This window comes from Herpailurus yagouaroundi, unplaced genomic scaffold (assembly GCF_014898765.1).
Source record: "Herpailurus yagouaroundi ecotype Mexico unplaced genomic scaffold, PumYag 140, whole genome shotgun sequence".
Taxonomy (NCBI): domain Eukaryota; kingdom Metazoa; phylum Chordata; class Mammalia; order Carnivora; family Felidae; genus Herpailurus; species Herpailurus yagouaroundi.
Genome location: NW_024412395.1, coordinates 81,007,723 through 81,030,360, shown reverse-complemented (window position 1 = coordinate 81,030,360; position 22,638 = coordinate 81,007,723). Strand labels below are relative to the sequence as shown.

The window sequence follows — 22,638 nt, the reverse complement described above, 5'->3', positions numbered from 1 at the left end:
AAAATAATAGATTAGGAAGTTTATATGTGTTTAAATTTTTTCTTAAAATCCTAGTGTGATTATAACATTGAAAATGAAATTGTTTAAAAAACCCCAAACATTACAACTCAATAGTAAAAAAAAACCAAACAATCCAATTAAAAAATAGGCAGATAATCTAAACAGACATTTTCCAAAGAAGACATACAGATGGCTAACAGGCACATGAAAAGATGTTCAACATCACTAATTATGAGGGAAATGCTATTCAGTGAGATATCACCTCCTACCTGTTAGAATGGTTAGTATCAAAAAGACAAGAAACAAGTACTGACAAGGATGTGGGGAAAGAGGAACCTTGTGCTCTGTTGGTAGGAATGTAAATTAGTGCAGCTTCTATGGGAAACAGTATGAAGCTTCTTCAACTACATACAACTTAACTTCTGAGTATTTATCCAAAGAAAATGAAAACACTAATTCAAAAAGATATATGCCCTACATTCATTGCAGCCTTATTTACAATAGCCAAATATGGAAACGACCTAAGTGTCCATTGATGGATGAATGGATAAAGAAGATGTGGTATATATACAAAAAAAGCCATAAAAAAGAAGGAAATCCTACCATTTGCAACTACACGGATGGGCCTTGAGGGTATTATGCTAAATGAAATAAGTCAGAGAAAAACAGATACTGCCTGATTTCATTTATATGTGGAATCTAAAAAAAAAAACTAAACGAACAAACAAAACAAAACTCATAGATACAGGGAACAGATTCGTGGTTGCCAGCAGGGAAGAGGGTTGGGAACTGAGAGAAATAGGTGAAGGGGATCAAGCAGTAAAAACTTCTATATATAGGGGCGCTTGGGTGGCTCAGTCATTTGAGCATCAGGACTCCAGATTTTGGCTCAGGTCATGATATGGTTCATGGGTTCAAGCCCTGCGTTGAGCTCTACGTGTTGACAGTGTAGAGCCTACTTGGGATTCTCTCTCATTCCCTCTCTCTCTGCCTTCCCCTGCTTGCTCTCTCTCTATCTCTGTCTCTCTTTCTCTCAAAATAAATAAACTTAAAAAAACCTTAGATATACAATATAAATAAGTCATGGGGATATAATGTAAAGCATGGTAACTATAGTCAATAATATTTAGCACATTTGAAAGTTGCAAAGAGTAAATCTTAAAAGTTCTCATCACAAGGAAAAAATTTTTTTGTAACTGTATGATGACTGTTGATAACTAGACTTATTGTGGTGATCACTTCGTGATGTATACAAATATCAAATTATTATGTTGTATACCTGAAACTAATATAATGCTACATATCTATTTTCTCTCAATTTTAAAAATTTTAATTAAAATAAAAAATGAAAAACAAATGTTACCCTATAAGGAAGGCTTACTCAGGCTACACAGCTATCACTCTTTGCTGGACTCTCTCAAGACCAAACTGGGTAGCTCTTTATTTTTTATTTTGAGGTGGGGGGGGGGGGGGGGAGAGAGAGAGAGAGAGAGAGAGAGAGAGAGAGAGAGAGAGAGAGAATCCCAAGCAGGCTCCATGCTCAGCATGGAGCTTGACGCTGGGCTCAAGCTCATGACCCTGGGATCATGACCTGAGCCTAAATCAAGAGTCAGACACTCAATCGACTGAGCCACCTAGGCACCCCTGGGTAACTCCTTTAAAATGAGAAGAGTCCTCAGACTAAGACTTCATATTGGACTAGGCTACCTTTTATTTCACTTTAAACAATATTTTTATTATGAAAGATACATTTCATTGCAGAAAATTTGAAAAACAGAAGCACAAGGAAGAAAAAATAACTCACAGTCAACACATAATTATTAGAATGATTAAAACAATTGACTATACTTAGTATTGACAGAGGCAAAGGAACTAGAACTCTCATTTACTGCTAGTTGGAATGTAAGATGGAACAGTGACTTAGGAAAGTAGTTTGGCAGTTTCTTTTTTCTTTTTAATGTTTATTTATTTATTTTGAAAGAGAGAGTGACTGGGGGAGGGGTAAAAGTTAGAGGGAGAGAGAGAATCCCAAGCAGGTTCTGTACTGCCAGCACAGAGCCCGACATGGGGCTCAATCCCACGAGCCATGAGATCATAACCTGAACCAAAAATCAGGAGTTGGGCACTTAGCCTACTGAGCCACCAAGGTACCCTAGTTTGCCAGTTTCTTAAAAAATTAAATGTTATATATATCATATCATCCAACCATTACACTCCTGGGTATCCTACTCACGAGGAATGAGGGGCTCCTGGCTGGCTCAGTTGGAAGAGTATGTGACTCTTGATCTCGGGGTTGTGAGTTTGAGCCCCATGATTGGTGTAGAGGTTCCTTAAATAAATAAGCAAACTTAAAAGAGGAATGAAAGCATATGTCCATATAAGGACTTGTACACAAATGTTCATAGCAGCTTTATTGGTAATAGTCAAAAACTTGAAACAGCCCAAATGTTCATCAACAGGTGAATGGATAAGCAAACTGGTGTATACATACAAAGCAATATTACTTAGCAGTAAGTAGAAATGAAGCATTAATACACTCAGCACTATGGATGAATCTCAAAAGAATTACATGGAATGAAAGAAACCAGACCCAAAAAAGGGTATATATAGTATGACTTCATTTATAGAAAATTCTAAAAATGCAAACTAATCTATAGTGACAGAAAGCATATCAATGGGGGACACTGGGAGGCTGGGGACAAGGGAGGCTGGAGTTGGAGGAGGCATGAGGAAACGTTTGGGAAAGATGAATGTTTTATCTGGACTATGATGATGGTTTCATGGGTATATACATATATCAAAACTTACCTAGTGGATCTTAAAAGTTCTCATCATAAGAAAAAACAATTGTAACTGTGTGTGGTGATGGATGTTAATTGAAGTTACTGTGGTAATCATTTTGCAACATACAGATAAATCATGTTGTACACCTTAAACTAATACAATGCTATTTGTCAATTATACCTCAATAAAACTAGGAACCACCCCCAAATCATAGCAATGTTTAGTATTTCAATGAAAGAAAATTTATTGGCTGAATAATTTTATACCCTACCAAATAATTACACATCATTAAAGCCTAAGAAAAAGGAAAGTTGACTGCATTAAAATCTTTACAGGAAAAAAAAAAAGTATTATTTAACACTTTAAAAAACTTATCTAATCATAAAATTTAAATAAGTGTAATTTATCATATATCAATTATCCCTCAATAAATCTGCTTAAAAAAAACTCAAGAAAAATATTAATACAAATAAAGTGCCTAAACAGTGCTGGCACTTGGTAAAAACAAACAAAAACCAAAACACCTCACCCATGATCACTCTACCACATACAATTAATGCAAATATTTGGTGTATATACTTTCATGCATATATAATCTATCTATCTGGGGTGCCTGGGTGGCTCAGTCAGTTGGGCGGCTGACTTTGGCTCAGGTTGTGATCTCACGGTTTGTGGGTTCAAGCTCTGCATTGGGCTCTGTGCTGATAGCTTGGAGCCTGGAGCTGGCTTCAGATTCTTTGTCTCCCTCTCTCTCTGCCCCTCCCCTGCTCACATTCTGTGTCTCTCTCTATCTCAAGAATAAATAAACATTAAAAAAAATTAATCCATCTACATATACATTCATTTTAATAGAATTAAATATATGTATAATTTTAATTTACTTTTATGTTATTAGAATTTCCCATATAGTTAAATATTCTTAAAAATTATCATAATAAACAGCATAGCATTTCATTGTACAGATGTACCATACCTTAATCAGACATGTAACTTGTAAAATTCAGATTGTTTCAAAGTTTTTATAATTATAAAGAACTTTGCATAACATTTCATTGAAAGGAATGTTTTTGATTATTAAAAGACCTACTCTTTGTTCACATCTATGATTATTAAAGGATATACAGTCTTTAAGGCACAATGTTGACTGCCAAATCATTCCCCCCAAAATTTGTACTGATTTAACACTCTGAGAAAAATGGTCATCTATTTCTTCATTTATCACATGCTTATTAAATACTGACCACATGCTGGGAATTGTGTTAGATGCTGGAAATAGAGTGGGGAGTTGGACGGACACCCCCCTACCTGCCCCTGGTCTCAGGGAGCTTAAATTTTATTGGGGAAGATGGATATTAACACAAAATAAAAACTTTTCAAAAGGTAGACTCTAATATTCAATCCCTATTTCTCTTTGAGCAGTAGATTCCTGCATGAATTCATTTATTTTTCCTCATTTTTCTTTATTTAAAGGGGTTATAACTTTAAAGAAAGATTGGAAAAGAAAAAATTCACCTGTCATCCTACCATCAATCATCTCCTTAATATGATAGTTAATCCATTTTTCAGCATTCAAAGTTGTCCATGACACCCCCACTCCTTCTCAGCCCAGAGCGCCTTTGTAGCTTGGGTTTTCTTCTGCCATTCCCAAACTTTAAGGATAGCATTTCACACATCAACCTCCAGAAATAGCAGTGGGGACAAAATTGTTAATGTACAGGGTGGTTGGGGAAGCTGGGAAGGTTGATTGGGGTGGTTACTTAGAATTTATTTTGTTTTGGATCATATGTAATGTTACAGAGAGTTGGAGGTGATTTAAGTATCTTCGTGATAAGAGAAATTCTGTGGGAGATTCATTCCCTAACATGGCTGTAAAAGCTGTTTCACTGGACATTCATGGCTCATTATAGCTGTTTTGAACTCTGGGACAGGGCACTACAGGACCAGCAGAGGGCGCATTTGTATTGACCAAAAGCTGAGTTTCTACATTAGTGTAATTTCACCGTATTGATGAGAATTGAAAATTCTGGGAGGTGGATCATAGAAACGAGCTCCCCTCACTCCCCAATAAAATAATCTGGTATTTAGGAAATATTGGGATAAACTAAGCCAGTGCTTTGAATAATAATTTACAACTTTTAACTGCTTTAAAAAAATCTGTAAAATATTTTAAGAATGCAGAGTATAGAAAAAATACTATATATGAGTACCACCTAGCTTTGTGAAATCTTAACATTTTGCCATATCTGATTCACATTTTTTTCTAAAGAAATAAAACATTTCAGATACAGTCCAAGACTTCATTGTATAACATTTGATCTCATTTCTGTCACTCTCTCCCAGTGGTAACCGTTTTCTTAAATTTGGTGTTTGTCCATTGAACACACTACTCCAAATATGGCACCTTCACATATTAAATATTTCAAGCTGAAGGAATTTGAAAAATGGCAGGTGAAGGAAGGATTCTCTGACCACCACCCCCTTCTCCCCCTGAAGCACCCCCTTCTAAGAGCCTCATTTGAGAGGTGCCCACCAGAAGTGCCACCTAGAGGAAAGAGGCATCCTTATCTCTGAAGATGGAGAAACTTCAAGAGGAATCCAAACAAACAGGCCTTGCTCGGTTTCTCCCAAATTATTATCCTTCCTTAGCCCATTCCCTTTAAGTAATATCACATTATCCCACAACTTTCCACTCTTCATCAAACCTCGTATAAAAACACTCAGTCTTGGGGTGCCTGTTGGCTCAGTCTGTGGAACATGCAACTCTTGATCTTGGGGTTGTGAGTTCAAGCCCCATGTTGGGTGTGGAGATAACTTAAAAATTAAAAAATCTTTAAAAAAACAAAACAAACACACACACACTCAGGCTTAACCATTTCTTTGGGTCCCCATTTCCTTATGAAGTCTCCTATGTCACATAAAATTTATATTAAATAAATTTGTGTGCTTTTCTCCTCTTAAATCTGTGTCAGTTTAATTTTTTAGGCCCAGCCAGGAGACCCTAAGAGGGTCAAGGAAAAGTTTTTCTTTTCCTACAGTGTCCTCAGGCATATGTTTATATCTTTGCCACATATAAATACACTTATAAATAACAGGGGCACCTGGGTAGCTCAGTCAGTTAAATGTCTGACTCTGGGTTTCAGCTCAGGTCAGGATCTCACAGCTTCATGGGTATGCGCCCCATATCAGCTTCTGTGCTGGCAGCACGGAACCTGCTTGAGATTCTCTCTCTCCCTCTCTCTCTGCCCCTACCCCACTTGTGCTCTCTCTCTCTCAAAATAAATAAAACTTAAAAAACAACATATACTATTTTATACATTAAGTCATTATATATTTTACAACTTATTTTGCTTAACATTTTAGTGATTAATTCATGATGATACATGTAGTTTCCATTCATTTATTTTAAGTTATTGACACTATTCCATTGTATAAAAATACCACAATTTAGTTATCCATTTTGTTGCCGATGGCTGTTTTGATTATTTCCAACTTTTTGTGATTACAATGCTGTAATGAACCTTCTTGAGTGAGTCACTTTTCATACATAAAACAGTTTCTCTGAGGTATACATGGGAATAAAATTGTTGAGTTGCAGGGTATGTGTATCTTCAATTTATTGGATATTTCCAAATTGCTCTGAATTTCTAAAACTCTGTATCCTCACCAAAAATGGGTGTTTGCAGACTTTTAAATTTTTGTTAATCTGATATATACCTGAAATGATATCTCTTTTTGTTGTAATTTCAATTTTCCTGATTAGCAGCAAGTTGACTTCTTCACATGACCATTTATTTAGGCTTCCTCATCTGTTAATTGCCTATTCATATCTCAGCCATTTTCATTGGGTTGATCTTTTCCTTCTCTATTTGTAGCAGTTCTTGCCACATTTTGGATACCAATATTTTATTGGTTTTATGTGCTATAAGATATTGTCTTATAGCCTGTGATTTGTCTTTTTTTTTCTTTTTTAAAGATTTTTAAAAATTATTATTATTATTTTATGTTATTTTTAAATGTTTATTCATTTTTGAAAGAGCGAGACAGAGCACAAGAGGGGTGGGGCAGAGAGAGAAAGGGGGGGGACACAGAATCTGAAGGAGGCTCCAGCCTCTGAGCTATCAGCACAGAGCCTGATGTGGGGCTTGAACCCATGAACTATGAGATCATGACCTGAGCCGAAGTTGGACGCATAACCGACTGAGCCACCCAGGTGCCCCAAAAGATTTTATTATTTTTTAAAAATAATCTCTATACCTAACATGGGGCTCAAACTTACAACCCCAAGAGCAAGAGTTGCTTGCTCTGCCAATTAAGCCAGCCAGGCACCCCTGTATTTGTCTTTTAACTTTGTTTTTGCTGTCTTGTCAAAAACTTTAAATTTTAATATAACCTGACTTGTCAGTAATTTTCTTTATGGTTTATGTTTTGAATCAGGGGTAGGACATTTTTTCCTTTCTCAAATTCATAAAGATATTCTTCTATATTTCTTCTAAAAAGTTTAAAATTTTTGCTTTTTCAGAAAAAAGCCTGGCTGGTTAAGTCAGAAGAGCATGAGACTCTTGATCTTGGGGTTGTGAGTTCAGGCCCCAAGTTGGGTATAGAGATAACTTAAAAAGAAAATATTAAAAAAAAATTTTTTTTGCTTTTTCAAGAAACACACCTGATAATGTGAGATAAAGATTTAAAAATTGGATAACCATTTATCTCAAAGTTATATACTGAGAAATAGCTCATTCTTTACACTTTTGCCATATGTTGTTTCCATATATGGGTGCATTTATTTCTGGATTCTCTATTCTGTCTGTCCCTAAGCCAATATCATATGGCCTTCAAGTGATTTTTGATATTTAATATTTTTGATATTTTAGTATTTGGCCTCTTTGTTTTTCTTCAAAATTCTATTGGTTATTTTGGGCCCCTTTATGAATTTTGGGATCAACTTATCATGTTCCACCAAAACCTGATTGGGGATTAAAAAAAATTTGTAACTGCATTGAAATTATAGATTAAGTTAGGGAGAATTTTCAACCTTCCTGTTTATAAACATTACATACAACATTATATAGAATGTTATATTTATTTCAGTCTATTTTTATTTAATTTAACAAGATTTTGTAATTTCTTCAAGAAAGTCTCACATATATTTTTTTACATTTATTTGTAGGATATATGTACCTCTATCTATATAGATATATATTTAAAAATTACATTTATCCTACCTTCCTGTATAAACTGTACCAGTGGATAACTAATAGAAGAGGAAAAGTTGTTTTGGGTTTTTTTGATAGGAGTTTTCCAAGTAATAAGTGGAAAAAGAATGATAGAATTTCAATATCACTATTTTGCAGCTTGTAATGAATGAATGGATCTGAAGCTACGAGCACCATGAGGTGACACGATGTCTCCTGATGGGAGAGTTCAATGCCCTCCATGAAATGGTTTTCCAAAAGGAAAAACCAAACCTGAATCTGATCAATCTCTAGATCCAAGTACTAACTTACAGGGAGTATAGAAGACAGAGAAGCACGTAAAACTACACCATGAGGAAGCAATCAGCAAAATCTAGATTGTGGGAAACTCTATAGGGCAAGTGACTCAATTTCCTAAAAATAAACTAAGAGAGTTAAGAAAAGAAATGAAAGGGAGCCAATAAATTAAAGGAGACTTGAAGGCCACACCAACCAATCACAAACAAACTCTGAAACAATTATAATAATTGGGAGACAGTTACAGCATTAAAAAAACTGAATATTAAAGAATAGTTCTAATTTTTAGGTGCAATAGTAGTATTACAGTTATGTCAAAAGTGTCTTTTTTTTTAAGGGTATTTATTTATTTTGAGAGAAAGAGAGTATGAGCAGAGGAGGAGCAGAGAGAGAGGGAGAGAGAGAATCCCAAGCAGGCTCCAAGCAGTGAGCACAGAGCCCCACATGGAGTTCTAACTCATGAACCATGAGATCATGACCTGAGCCAAAATTGAGTCAGATGCTCAACTGACTGAGCTACCCAAGTGCCCCCAAAGTGTCTTTTCTTGTTTTTTAGAGATAGATACTCAAGTGTGTATACATAAAATGACATGAGGCTGGAAAATTTGTTTCAAAATAATATGGAAGAGAGGGAGGAAGGAGTTAGGGATGTGGGTGAACAATATCGGCCAGGATATGGATATGTGGAATTCCTATGCTGATTTTTGTGTATGTTTGGGAGTTTTCATAATAACAATTATCTTACAATTGCATTATAAATTGTAATTTATGTTTTGACACTTTCTTTTTCCACAATTGATTTTTATGTTTTGATCTATATTTAGTAATCTTGCTGACTTTTTGTCTTTTAATAGCTTGTCTGTAGAGGCCCTTGGATTTTCCATATAATGCTATTGTCTGGGAATAATGACAGTGTCATTTCCTCCTTTCTGTCCTTTTCCTTTTCTTTTGGTTTCTCTACTGTGCTACTACAATGTTGAAATAGAAGCAATGACAGAGGGCGTCCTTATCCTAGTTCTTTCTCTAAAGAGGATGCTTTTAAAGTTCTACCATTAAAGTGTGATGCGTACTTCAGATTTTTGATAGACACTCTTTATTAAAATCAGGAAGTCTTCCTCTGTTCCCAGTTTGATAATTTTAAATTATGAATGGGTGGATATCATAAAGTTATTTTTCATTTTGTATCTATTGGGATGACCCTAAGGTTTTTCTCCTTTAACCTCTTGACGTGAATTACATAAACAGACTCTCACATGTTAGACCATCTTTGAATTCCTGGGATAAACCAAATTCAGTCATGGTATATGTATACACACACACACACACACACACACACACACACACTATATGTATATTTGTATTATTTATATAAAATATTACATATTTAAACGTAAGCTTAATGATTTGATTGGCTATATTTTATTTAGGAGTCTTGCATCTTGGATCATAAGTGAGATTGGTCTATAAATTGCCTTTCTTATGTTGTCTTTATCTGTAGGTTCAACTGCTTTTTGGTCTTGATGAATTTGGGTCTCAAGTTAGAAATAAATTTTACTTCCTGGAAGGTGAAGAGAATTTTCAGGATCAAGGGGCAACAGCTGTGTTCTGGGATTTTGGGGACTTCCCTGGGGTTTCTATTTTGGGTTAAGTGGAGTGAGCCAGAAACATTCTTTTTTTTTTTTTTTTTTTACATTTTATTTATTTTTGAGAGAGAGAGAGAGAGAGAGACAGAGCACAAGTGGGGGAGAGGCACAGAGAGAGGGACACACATAATCTGAAGCAGGCTCCCGGCTCTGAGCTGTCAGCACAGAGCCTGACATGGGGCTTGAACCCACAAACCATGAGATCATGACCTGAGCCGAAGTCGACACTCAACTGACTGAGCCACCCAGGCGCCCTGAGCTAGAAACATTCTTAAGGATGTACAACTGCTCGACATGGAGGAGGGCTTTGAAATACTTTTCAGAAGGAAAGATAAAGCAGTAACAGAGTGTGGAGGTCATCTAGGCTGCTAGGAACTAGCAGATAATTCTGAACCCAGTCCTGGCAGTGTGCAGTGACTGTGTAGGCTTCATATAGAGCAAATCGGGGAGCAAGGGGTCTTGACTGACCTCAGGTGGCAGCCCTGTACAGGGGTGCCACTTTCCAGGTTGTAGATTCTGGGGCAGGGGCACTGTCTCAACTTCTGGGCACACACTTCTGATCTATTTTTCCCACAGCTTTAAGGGACATTTTTTGCAACACTGGCTACTCCTTAGTTCATTGCCCAAGTTGGGCAGTCATTATATCTGCTCCTTCTGGAGCTGTTTATTCCTGGAGCCAGGAACTGCCCCCGAGGAAAGGCCTTCAAACCTCCCTACAGCTAAGTGGACCAATGGGATTTATGCTCCTACAAGGCAGCTGTGGGCCCAACACTGATGTTTTCTCTCCTGTCCTCAGGATGAGGAGATGCTGAGCCAGCTTTAAGATGTAGAGAAGGGTAATGGCAAAGGGGATGGCAGAGAGAAGGAACCTGGGGCAGGGCTGTCCTACCTCTTGTCTGCCAGCTTGGACTTTTCCGAGAGAGAGAAATAAACCTTCCATCTTATTTGAAGTCACTTTATCTTGGTCTTTGTTAGAACAGTTGCATCAATATCCTAAGTACTGCATACCCATCTCTTCAATAAAGCAATAATGCTCTGGGCCTCTTTTTCCCTAGTAGAATAGAAATGGCTCACTGGTTTCTAAGGGTTTCTGTAAGACCTGCCTTTTGTCTTTTCCCCCCATTGTTTCAGGCTACTCATTAGGGACCCCCCTGTATCTCATGCAGGGCTCCTCAAATCTCTCACTCTTTCTAAGAGTATCTCAAATTCTGCCACATTGTAAGGGGTTACATCACTATTGCACATAGCCTTTCACAGAAGGCAGAGGCTGGCAAGGCTGCTTTGTTCAGACTGGGTCTGCTGTCCACATGTGGACTTAAGTAAAAGAAGGACTTACACAACGGACTCAACCAGTCTTGCCAAGTTCAAGCCCCCATCATTGAGATTGACCTAGAAAGTAATCATCATGTTATCAACTTAGAACAAGTCTCTCCTGACAAGGAGACAAGACTTACAGCTACTAAATTAAGGTTTTTAAGAAATAGACTGATAGCTAACCCATAGTGAGCACTTCCTCTGTGCTAGGCACTCTCATAAGCACATTACATGTATTAACTCCTTTATCTCACAGCCACCTCATGAGGTAAGTAGTATTGGCACCTCCATTTTACAGATGACTTCAACCCAGATCTAGTTAGAAACTCTAGGGGCAGGACCCCAAATTTATTTTAACCAGACTTTCAGGGGGTTCTGATGCACACTGAAGTTTGAGAACAACTGGCCTAGGAAATAAACAAGACTTGAAATTTTATTCTTTTTTTGGACTGAGGGGTTGGGAAAAGAGGTGGAAAGGAAAGTTTTGTATTTAACATGAGCAATTTTCCAAACCCGATTTGATTTGGGGGTTGCCAATTTGATTTGTCTGGTGAAAACTTGCATGCAGTGATTTCACCAAGTGTAAGATGCAAGGTATTCTTGGCAGATATGGCACTGGCTCACTGCTCATAATTTAAACATGAAGATCACTACTTAATTTAGAGTAGTAGAGAATAAAATCTTGGCAATTAGATGTAAGGCCTATATGGGGAAAATCGATCCTTAAATAGTTAAAAAAAATTCCTTGGCAAGCTCTCTTTTCTTCCTACAAAGATTTGAAATCTTTTTTTAAACATTAGCATTTATCATTCAGGACAGGCAAATGCCTTCTTTAATTTTCTGCAGTGATATTTCACTGCATTAAAGACTGTCTGGATAACCTTTGTGGAACTCAGCCGAAGCCTGTTCCTCTGTCATGAGAAAGGAAAACTGTTTCAACTGACGTGGTCATTGCTTAGATTTGGCCATGTTCTGCACTGCCTAAAACCCCCATTGCACTTGGAGCCTTGTCAGTGTTCACATTCTGCATATGTGACTTATGATATGGAAGGTCTGAAGACTGGAGCATTGTTTCCCTGGTTACTGTCACTCAGCTTTGAAAATGGAGGGGGCAGGAGACTTATTTTAGCAAGAACTCTGCTTAAAAGCTTGACCAAACCCAGAGATTGGGCTACCATAATATTTTATTGTCTGATATGTAGAAACAGTGAAATCTTTTATTTTATTATTCTATTTTGAGACGAAAAGGGCACAAGTGAGCCAGGGGCAGCAAGAGAGAGAGGGGGAGAGGGAGTGAGGCAGGGCTCACCTGAAGCAGGGCTCTTGCTCACCCGAAGCAGGGCTCAAACTCATGAACCTGAGCTGAAGATCATGACCTGAGCTGAAGTCAGATACTTAACCAACTGGGCCACCCACGTACCCAGCAGTGAAATCTTTTTAAATGAGTATAAAATTATTTTTGTTTAGAATATCAAATGAAAGAAACAGTAAAATATGTAAACAGAAAAATACCAAATTTAAGGTGAAATTCCAAATCCATGACTTTGCACTTTTATTTCTAGTGAGCTCTCATGGTCTCCTCATCTCATGGGGTCTAGAGGAGATAGGAAGAGTCATGGTGTCATTTCAAGGTTGGAAAACTGTGACCCTGAGAGGGTAGACATTTAATCATTATGATATCCAACTCAAAAATAATACAGTATTAGGGTGCCTGGGTGGCTCAGTTGGTTAAGTGGTTGACTCTTGATTTCAGCTTAGGTCATGATCTCAGGTTCGTGAGCTCAAGCCCCACATTGAGCTCTCTACTGACAGTGCAGAGCCTGCTTGGAAGTCTCTCTCTCTCCCCCTCTCTCTGCCCCTTTCTGACTCTTTCTCTCTCTCAAAATAAATAAACTTAAAAAAAATAATAATACAGTATTCGTTAAAGGGTTACTGTATATGAATTACTTCATTTATTTCTCATGCAACCTTAGGAGGGGAATACTGTTTTCAGCCTCAGTTAAGGACACTGAGGCACAGAGGGGTTAAGGCAGTAGTCCAACTGCAGAGCCCACATTCTCCACTCAGCTGAACAGAGCTGCTGTTGCTAGCCTATATAGAGCACCTTATGTGAATTCAAGAAAGGCACCCCAGTAGAAGGGCCGGTAGAAGGGGGAAAGGAGCCCCTTCTGCATGGATACCCCCAGTCCTGAGGTGCATGGCTTAGGGGGCAGAGCACAGGCCCCTATTTGCTCTCTCTGCTGGATGACTTTGTACAGCAAACAATAAGCAATTCTTTCTGGCTGGCACTGCATCCACTCCTTGAGAACACAAGTATCTCTCACCTATATATTTCCATTCCTGCAAGATGCAGTGAGGATAAAGAACAGTTCTGGTACCTGGGCCTACCCAACTGCAGTATCACACAGCATGCACAGGTACCCCCAGGGAAGAGATTAGAGCCTAGCTCGGGGTCTGGGAATATGAACTATGCCAAAAAGCCCAGTTCTGGGCCCAATGTTTCCTAGAATCATCATTATTAAATGCAGCATCATTTTTGGAGGAAGCCACACTCAAACAGCCTGACCACCCAGGGCGGTGGGCAGCAGGGTCTGTGTCTCTAAAGATACTGCCCCCCACCATCGTTGGAATATTAACCCTCTAGCCAGGGAGCCTCAGCTCCTGCACCTGCATATCCAACGCCCCTGTGGGCAGGAGGAACAGAAAAGTGGAAGTGCCTATGTGACCTTTTTGTGATACCCCAGAGTCTCCACTCTCTTCCATCAATCTGTGGCCTCTGGCAGGAAAGAAACCTTTCAGTAAGTCCAAAAATATAAAAGCATGTTATCGTCATCAGTTGGTTTGTGATGCATTAAGTAAGAACAATCAGAGTCTGAACTCAGCACATTGGTCTGTTTTCTGACTTCCAGGCTGAGAGGAAATGGAAGGGTCATTCCCCATTAACATCTTTGAACCAATGCAAACCTCATCAGATGATTGTTGTGATAAGATTTAAAACCCAACCTGGCTGTCTCTACCTTGGGTGTCTTGATGATTTTCTCTGAGGGGTCCTCCTGGTTCTTCATGATAGTCCATTTCATCTCCATTTTCCTATTAGGTTAATACACAATAAAAAAAAAAGTACATAAGACAAAATAAAGGCAAACACTCCTATTGTCTATGCCCTTTGGAAATCCAGTTCTTCTCCTTCTTTGTCAACTTATTTTAACTTCAGTGTCCAAGAAGTCTAGTACCAGTGTGAATAGCCCTAAAGAGCCAGGTGGGCTTAGCTGCACTGTTGAGCATTATGGGGGTCTTAGTTGTATTTCTCTTGTGGGAGGCTTGTCCCATCCACATGTACAGTGTTCCATGCCTGGCGTTAACTGGGGGGAGGGGGTGGGGAGAAGAATGCCACAGGCACAGACCAACTGGAGAAGGAAGCAAGGTACCTCCAGGGACTTGATGGATGACTGATGTGATGAGAGCAGAGGCAGAAAGAATAGGAAGGGTGGGTTGAATCAGACTCCCAAAGACTTGAAGGCAGATTAAGGGCTTTGGTCTTATCTAGAACAAATGGAAAGTACTGAAGATGTAAGGCAAGGAAGCAAAAGGGTCAGATTGGCCTTTTGTGGAGTTTCCAAGGTTGCCACGGATTAGGTTTCTTATCACATTGAATCCCCTCTTCCTTCTTTCTCTCAGTCATACAAATTGCTTGCAATCCACCATCTAGAAATTTCCATAATAGTGGTTCGCAACCCTGGCTATGCGTTAGAATTATTTAAAAGGTATGATATCTAATATTTACCCCCAAACAATAAAATCAGACTTTCTGGAACTAGGGTATTTAAAATTTTTTTTTTAAACATTTATTTTTGAGAGACAGAGAGAGACAGAACATGAGCAGGGAAGGGGTAGAGAGAGAGGGAGACACAGAATCTGAAGCAGGCTCCAGGCTCTGAGCTGTCAGCACAGAGCCTGGCACAGGGCTTGACCCCATGAACTGTGAGATGATGACCTGAGCTGAAGTCGGATACTCGACTGAGCCACCCAGGCGCCCCTGGAACTAGGGCATTTTTAAAGTTTCTTGGGTGATTCCAACATGTAGCCAGGATTGAGAGTCACTGATCTCCTCTAGAGATTAGAAGAGAAACTCGTTGGTAGCCAAAGTGATGTGACAGGTAGAGTCAAAGACTTAAGTAAAGCCACATGTGTCTGAGGAAGTCAGCTCTTGGTCTTTGTCACACGGATCTCTGCTGAGTCCCTAGCTTCACTTCAGCTACAAAGAAGGAATTGGATATGGAGAGCCCTGGAAATTTCTCCTAGGACTAAAGTTCCTCTACGTTTAGTGACAATCAGTTTTTCTACTTAATTATCAAATACCCAAGCTGCTCTGGAAAGAGACAATTAATCTAATTTGTTTGACATTCTCATCTCACCCTATAGCTTTTTACCCTGTGTTTTTTTCACTTGTTAGCTTACCGTTTGTAGCCAATGAGATTCTGACATAAAAGAGCTAGAGCAGGTAAGTGATTTTCTTTCTTTCTCTTCCTTCCTTCCTTCCTTTTTTGCTTTTATTATGATAAGTTTCTAAAAAAATTTTTTTAAGCTTATTTTTTTCGTAATTTCTATACTCAACATGGGGCTCAAACTCGCGACTTTGAGATCAAGAGTCTCATGCTCTTCCAACTGAGCCAGCCAGGCTCCCCTTAAGTTTTTATTTTAATTCCAGTTAGTCAACATAGTGTTATATTAGTTTCAGGTATACAAGAAAATATTGAATGCTCAGGAATGTGCATAGCATCCTCATGCAGGGGCCACACTAATCTTCTCTGTATTGCTCCAATTTTAGTATATGTGCTGCTAAAGCGAGCAAAGTAATTTTCTTTCTTTTGTTATTTCTCATTTTGGAGACAAACAGGATTTGGTCTTGGTGCAGTAAAGAAAAAAAATCATCCCTAAATAAATGGAAAGGTTTTTGAAAAATTACAGCAGGAAAACCCACCTCAGTCATAGTAAACTGCTAAGTTATAAGAGTAGAAAAAAGATAAACGGAAAGACATGCCCTATTAATCTAACAGGAAACTGGATTAAAAGGGAGAAACAAGCTTGCTCCTTTGGAAGAATTTCAAAGGCAAGAAGAATAAACCTTTAGTCTTAATATGTAGCTATGAGCCTTCAGGGGCAAGAAATATTCTTCTCATTTTACAGATGGGGAGATGGAGGCAGAGAGAGTCAGGGACTTTGAAAGAACCTTCTGGCACATCCCTATTAGAAAAAGAAATAGTCTTTTTTATTTTTTTTATTAAAAAATTTTTTTTTCTGAAGCAGGCTCCAGGCTCTGAGCTGTCAGCACAAAGCCCGATGCGGGGCTTGAACTCACACACCGTGAGATCATGACCTGAGCCGAAGTCGTATGCTTAACCGATAGCCACCCAGGTGCCCCAAGAAGTAGTCTTAATTTGAAATTCTGTCTGTTGCTTAGAAAACTATAAAAAAAAAAACCTGTCATGTTTTAGATATATGAACACACATGAGAAATGACTTATACCTAAGGTTATTCACTGCAACAGACTGAAACCACCTAAAAGTCCTACCAATTGAGGACTAGTCAAATACATTATGGTAATTCATACAATGGAATACTACACAACTGTTAAAAATAATCTCTTTACAGGGGTGCCTGGGTGGCTCAGCCAGTTAAGCACCAACTCTTGATCCCAACCCAGTACTTGATCTCAGGCTCATGAATTTGAGCCCCCATGCTGGGTGTGAAGCCCACTTAAATACACACACACACACACAACACCTAAAACTAAACAAAATGCAACCTGTCATTTTTTCCCTAAACATTTATTCATTTTTGAGAGAGAAAGAGAGAGCACGTGCGCATGCCCGTGTGAGCGGGGGAGGGGCAGAGAGCAATGGGGACAGAAGATCTGAAGTGGGTTCTGTGCTGACAGCAGCCAGCCTGATGTGGGGCTCATGAACCATGACATAGATCATGACCTGAGCTGAAGTCAAACACCCAATCGACTGACACACCCAGGTGCCCCTGTCATTTTTTTTTTAAGTTTATTTATTTTGAGAGAGAGAGAGACAGCACAGGGTAGGGTGGGGGTAGTGGTAGAGAGAGAGGGAAAGAGAATCCCAAGCAGGCTTCGCACTGAGCGTAAAGCTGGACGCGGGGCTCCATTTCAGGAGCTGTGAGATCGTGACCTCATCTGGAAGAGTTGGATGCTTCCCAGACTGAGCCACCCAGGCACCACACAATCTGTCATTTTTAATATGAGTTACAAGTGCAATGACTAAACTGAATGATTGAAACATTGAAACAAGCGTAATGACACTTGGTGAGTGTGCCAAAGAAGCTGAAGGACTGAAAATTCAATCCTAGATCAGTTATTCTGGCCAAGTCATTTGCTCTTCATCTGTTCCTTCAGCCCATGAACATTTATTGAGTGTCTGTTGTGTGCCAGGTCATGTGCTAGGCATTGGGGGCACCAGGATGAAAGATCTATTCGCAAGCAGCTTGCTGGCTTGTGGAGAAATGACATAAAACCTCAGCATTGCAATGCTGTGTGATAAATGTTGTGACAGATTATGACAGGTTTCTGCAGGACCTCAGAAGGTGAAGCTAAATTAGTCTGGGGAATGTTTGTTTACCAGGGGACATGGTGCTAAGTCTTGCAGAGAAAGGGAGGTAGGGCAGTTCCTGGCAGAGGAAGAGGCATGTGCTGGTCAGGGGGCAGTTTGGGGTGGCTGCAGTGCACGGACAGTGTGAATTAGACAGGGGCCAGGTTTTGCCGGTTGCAATATGGAGTTAAAAAAAATTGATTTGTTATATTTTTCTATTTATGAAAGAAATACATCTTTGATGCCAGGATCTAACCAGAAGGCCAATGGGGACATGGTAAGGAATTTCAAGCAAACCAGTGATATGACTGAGCTGTATTTAGAAAGAGCACTGGCAGCAGTATGGTATTATAGGGCTGTGGGTGGGTGGGGATAGTAACAAACACTTTGTAAACACAAACTGCAGCACCGAAACCAGACATGAGACACAGCTGCCTGAGTGGCTGGGGTGCAGGTCCTGGAGTCGGACTGCCTGCCCTGGAAGCCCTGACTCCTACACATCATGCCTTACAGATCATGCAAGTTGCTTAAACCCTGAGCCTCAATTGCTTCAACTGACAGGGGCTCGGCCAGGTGACCTGAAGTTCTCATCTCTCCTTGGAGAATCTTCCTCTGGTCTTGCCCACTACCCTCATGCACAGCACCCCATCTGAGCATGGTACTTCTAGGCTCACAGCAGGCTTTCATGAGGAGCTGCCAGGGGACTGGAGGAGCATGGGATGCTGGAGTCAGATGTGGGGCTCCTGTGGGCCAGGAGCCAGCCGCATGACCTATCACTGAAACTCACTCTCTCCACCTTTGAAATGGAGTAATAATAAATACATACAGAGTTGTTAAAAGGCCTGTTTAGGAAAATACGTTTAGAAAGTCTGTGTAACATACCACAATACATACATCTAAATGACCTCCTTAATAATGGAAGAAAATCAGTATCTCCTTTAAGAGTTTTAACTTCAAGGCAGTAGTACAACTTTTCTTATGCATTAAAAGATCCCACATGGGGGCGCCTGGGTGCCTCAGTTAGTTAAATGTCTAACTTCAGCTCAGGTTACGATCTCGATCTCGTCTTGTGGGTTTGAGGCCAACGTCAGGCTCTGTGCTGACAGTTCAGGGCCCGGAGTCTGCTTTGGATTCTATGTCTCCTCTCTCTCTGCCCCTCCCCCACTCATGCTCTGTCTCTTTCTCTCATAAACCAATAAACATTTAAAGAAAAAAATTTAGGGGTGCCTGGGTGGCTCAGTCGGTTGAGCGGCCGACTTCAGCTCAGGTCATGATCTCGTGGTCCGTGAGTTTGAGCCCTGCGTCGGGCTCTGTGCTGACAGCTCAGAGCCTAGAGCCTGTTTCAGATTCTGTGTCTCCCTCTCTCTGACCCTCCCCGTTCATGCTCTGTCTCTCTCTGTCTCAAAAATAAATAGACGTTAAAAAAAATTTTTTTTTAAATAAAGAAAAAAATTTAAAAAAAAGGCCCCACACATTTTCTTTAATAAATAAAACCAATTTATGAAAATCATAAGGTATCTTGTGTTAAGATTAAAATATATTATTAAATCTCTGTTCCTCTCCTAGGTTCTGAAGCCAAAACAAAGATGTATAATTAAATTTTCATAAGAATGTAGTAGATAGACCTCATCAACATCACGTATTGTGGGTTTTATGGCTTTGAATCCCAGTTCTCTCTGCTGGCAGCCATGTCACTGATCATTGTCTCATTTTACCAGTCCCCAATTTCCTCATCTGTACAGCTGGAATCTATACACTCACCAGGAAAGGGGTAGGAAAATTAAATAAATTTCCAATATGTGAGGGCCCTGGTCCTGAGCAGGAGTCAATGAATGTTTGTTCATTTCTCCTTTATGAGTTGAATCTCTTGTAGGTGTGAACATTCTTTCAAAATTATTGTTTCATGTGACCCTTGCCTCACCATTGAGAGATGGGTATGGAGGTCCCAGTATTATGATTTCCATTTTACTAAAAAGGAAGCACAGTCACAGAAATGACTGTCACTCATTTGGCGTCTGCAGTGAGGCTTTGTGGCAGATGGTTGAAAACATGGGCTCTGGAGATGGGCTTTTATCTGGTTCCTGTCATTTACCAACTGTATGACATTTGGGAAGTTACTTAACCTCTCAATGCCTTAGTTTTCTTACCTGTAAAATGGGATAATGTTACTTATATCCTAGATTCGTTTTGTGAATTAAATGAGTTCTTGCATGTAAAACTTAGAACAGAGTCTGGCACAGAGAAAGTGCTCAGTAATGTTAGCAATTATGATTATTTGCATCTCTTTCCATTTCCCTTTTCAGCCTCGATATTTTTATCTCCCACCTTTATCCCCTGAAATGTGCAATGCTTCCTATAGGCACTAGGAAAAATGAATGAAATGTTGTGTGGATTGACAGGAAATACACAAATGACATGTGTAGAATGAATTGGTTTCTATAAAGCTCAAGAAACTGAGGACAGAACTTTCTGTTTGAATTCACCATCCTTTTCTATACAAGCCCTGAGATTTGTCCTTTTCTAATAGAAGGCAACCCCTAAGAATCTAGCTACCATGTCAAATAAGAAGTCTACCTAAGGAGAGTTTTAACACTGAACATTTGCAAGAAAGGGTGTGCTCTTTTGGGCAAGGACAGTTTGGGAGTCAGAAAGCCTAGTGTGTCCCTATAAGTCCCCTGTAGAAGCAGACGGAGTTACAATTTCTGTTAGTCTTAAAAAGGGTGGACCAGAAAGTGGACCTTAGGGATGATCATCCCCTTCCCTCAGTAACATGGTACCAACATTACTGAACAAAAAGTGTACCACAAAAGCACTGTGGACATTAAATACGCAAAACAATTATTATAAATTCTATACTCTGAATTCTGCAGTTACCAGATGTTCCCTAAATATACTTATCTCATTTCCATAGTAATTATCACCTTTGAACATACTATACGTGTTGCCTGGGGCAGGACAAGGATCTCGGTCTGTTTTGTTTGCTGATGTATTCCAAATGCCCAGAAAGGGTCAGGCACAGAGTAGCAGTAGATGCTCACTATAGATGGAATGAATAGTGATGATACTGATGATACCTCATCCTGTAAAGTACCAACCAGAATTCTTTAGGCCTTAAAGGGAGAACTAAACTGATGCTAAGGAAAAAAAGAATAGTTTCATTAGTGTAGGTGTTTTGGGCTCTATTGTGTTCCTCCAACATTTGTATATTGAAGTCCACCATCATCAGTACCTCAGACTGTGAATGCATTTGGAGATACGGTCTTTAAAAACAGGGATGCCTGGGTGGCTCAGTAGGTTAAGCATCTGACTTTGGCTCAGGTCATGATGTCATGGTTTGTGGGTTCGAGCCCCATGTTTGGCTCCGCGCTGACAGCTCAGAGCCTGAAGCCTGCTTTGGATTCTGTGTCTCCCTCTTTCTCTGCCCCTCCCCTGCTCACACTCTGTCTCTCTCTCTTAAAAATAAATAAACATTAAAAATTTTTTTTAAACATAAAATGAGATGCATTCATCATTAGGGTGGGCTCTAATCCAATATTACTGGTGTCCTCAGAGGAAGAGGTGATTAGGACACAGACACGCACACAGAAGGAGGGCCATGTGAAGACACTGGGAAAAGATGACCATCTACAAACCAAGGAGGAAGGTCTCAGAAGAAACCAATCCTGCCAACACCTAGATCTCAGACTTCTGGCTTCCAGAACTGTGAGAAAATAAATTCTATTGTTTAAGCTACCCAGTCTGTGGTACTTTGTTTGGTGGCCCTAGAAACTAATATAATAAGAAATGAATCAAAGTAATTGTTTTGAATACTTGTAGCATTTTTTTTCCTGCCCAGAATCATTCTTTCTTATTTTGGTCATAAGGACCCTGTTTTCTTTTTTGAAACATTCTTCCTCTCCCCACTTTTAGTCCCTGTAGCCTCAAGCTGAGTCAGTTAGTGTATTCCAATTTCCTGGCCACAGTGATTCATTTGGGCATGGGCATGTGACCCAACTTGGGTCAATAAGATTCAGTTCCAGAATGATCTAGAAAGAGAAGTCAATAGTCCTCTTGTTACATGGGGACAGAGCCTATCTAAGAGGAAACAGAGGAAAGCAGAGCCCAGCCACAGAGTGAGACAGATTTGGGGCAAATACATCACTCTTCATCAAAGCCCCACATTGTCAGTTCTGGCTGGGATTGGAGTAGCCCAGAGAAGATGTAACCTGAGAACTCTGGATTAGCTGAGGTTATGAGGGTGACCCTCATGACCCCTGAAGTCTCTGACAGTCTATAGCATTGAATAGTGCCACCATCATGAACCTACATATATTTGGTTTCCTCTCCTCTGTTTCTGTCTTTCCTCGTCACTATCAAGGGCCTGGGATATTGTTCTCTAGGGTAGTATAAAGGATCTGAGATCCTTCTAAGCCAAGGCTTGCTTTGTTCCTGATCAGTTTCTTTTACTCCCTGATCATTTATTTCCAGTCCATTTAGCTCTGAGGGGGGCAAACAATGGGTAAGAAGAGAACCCTAAGCTCAGAGGGCTGTTGGATAAGAAGGCAGTCAATTTATGGAGCCTTGCTTTGTTCCTGATTAGTTTCTTTTACTCCCTGATCATTTATTTCTGGTCCATTTAGCTCCGAGGGGGGCAAAGAATGGGTAAGAAGAGAACCCTAAGCCCAAAGGGCTGTTGGATAAGAAGGCAGTCAATTTATGGAGCATTTAGGGAGCACCTTCCATGTGCAAGGCACTGTGTTAGATGCTGGGGCAGGACAGAGTATTGCAAAGGTGGACAAATGACATCCCCACCATAGCAA

The 22,638-nt window shown here is 39.6% G+C and overlaps 1 protein-coding gene and 1 non-coding gene across 7 annotated transcripts in view; both read right to left on the bottom strand.

The window, feature by feature from the left end:
- Nucleotides 1–22,638, bottom strand: part of KIAA2012 (KIAA2012 ortholog) — a 107,565-nt gene that overhangs the window by 14,857 nt on the left and 70,070 nt on the right. For all 6 annotated transcript variants that reach the window (XM_040475877.1, XM_040475874.1, XM_040475876.1 and 3 more), the window contains one exon: nucleotides 14,245–14,317. In XM_040475877.1, the coding sequence (XP_040331811.1) occupies nucleotides 14,245–14,317 (73 nt within the window). The remainder of the gene's footprint in view (nucleotides 1–14,244; nucleotides 14,318–22,638) is intronic.
- LOC121031133 (U6 spliceosomal RNA) lies at nucleotides 15,973–16,079 on the bottom strand. Its single transcript, XR_005790567.1, has one exon. It is a non-coding gene; the product is annotated as a U6 spliceosomal RNA (small nuclear RNA).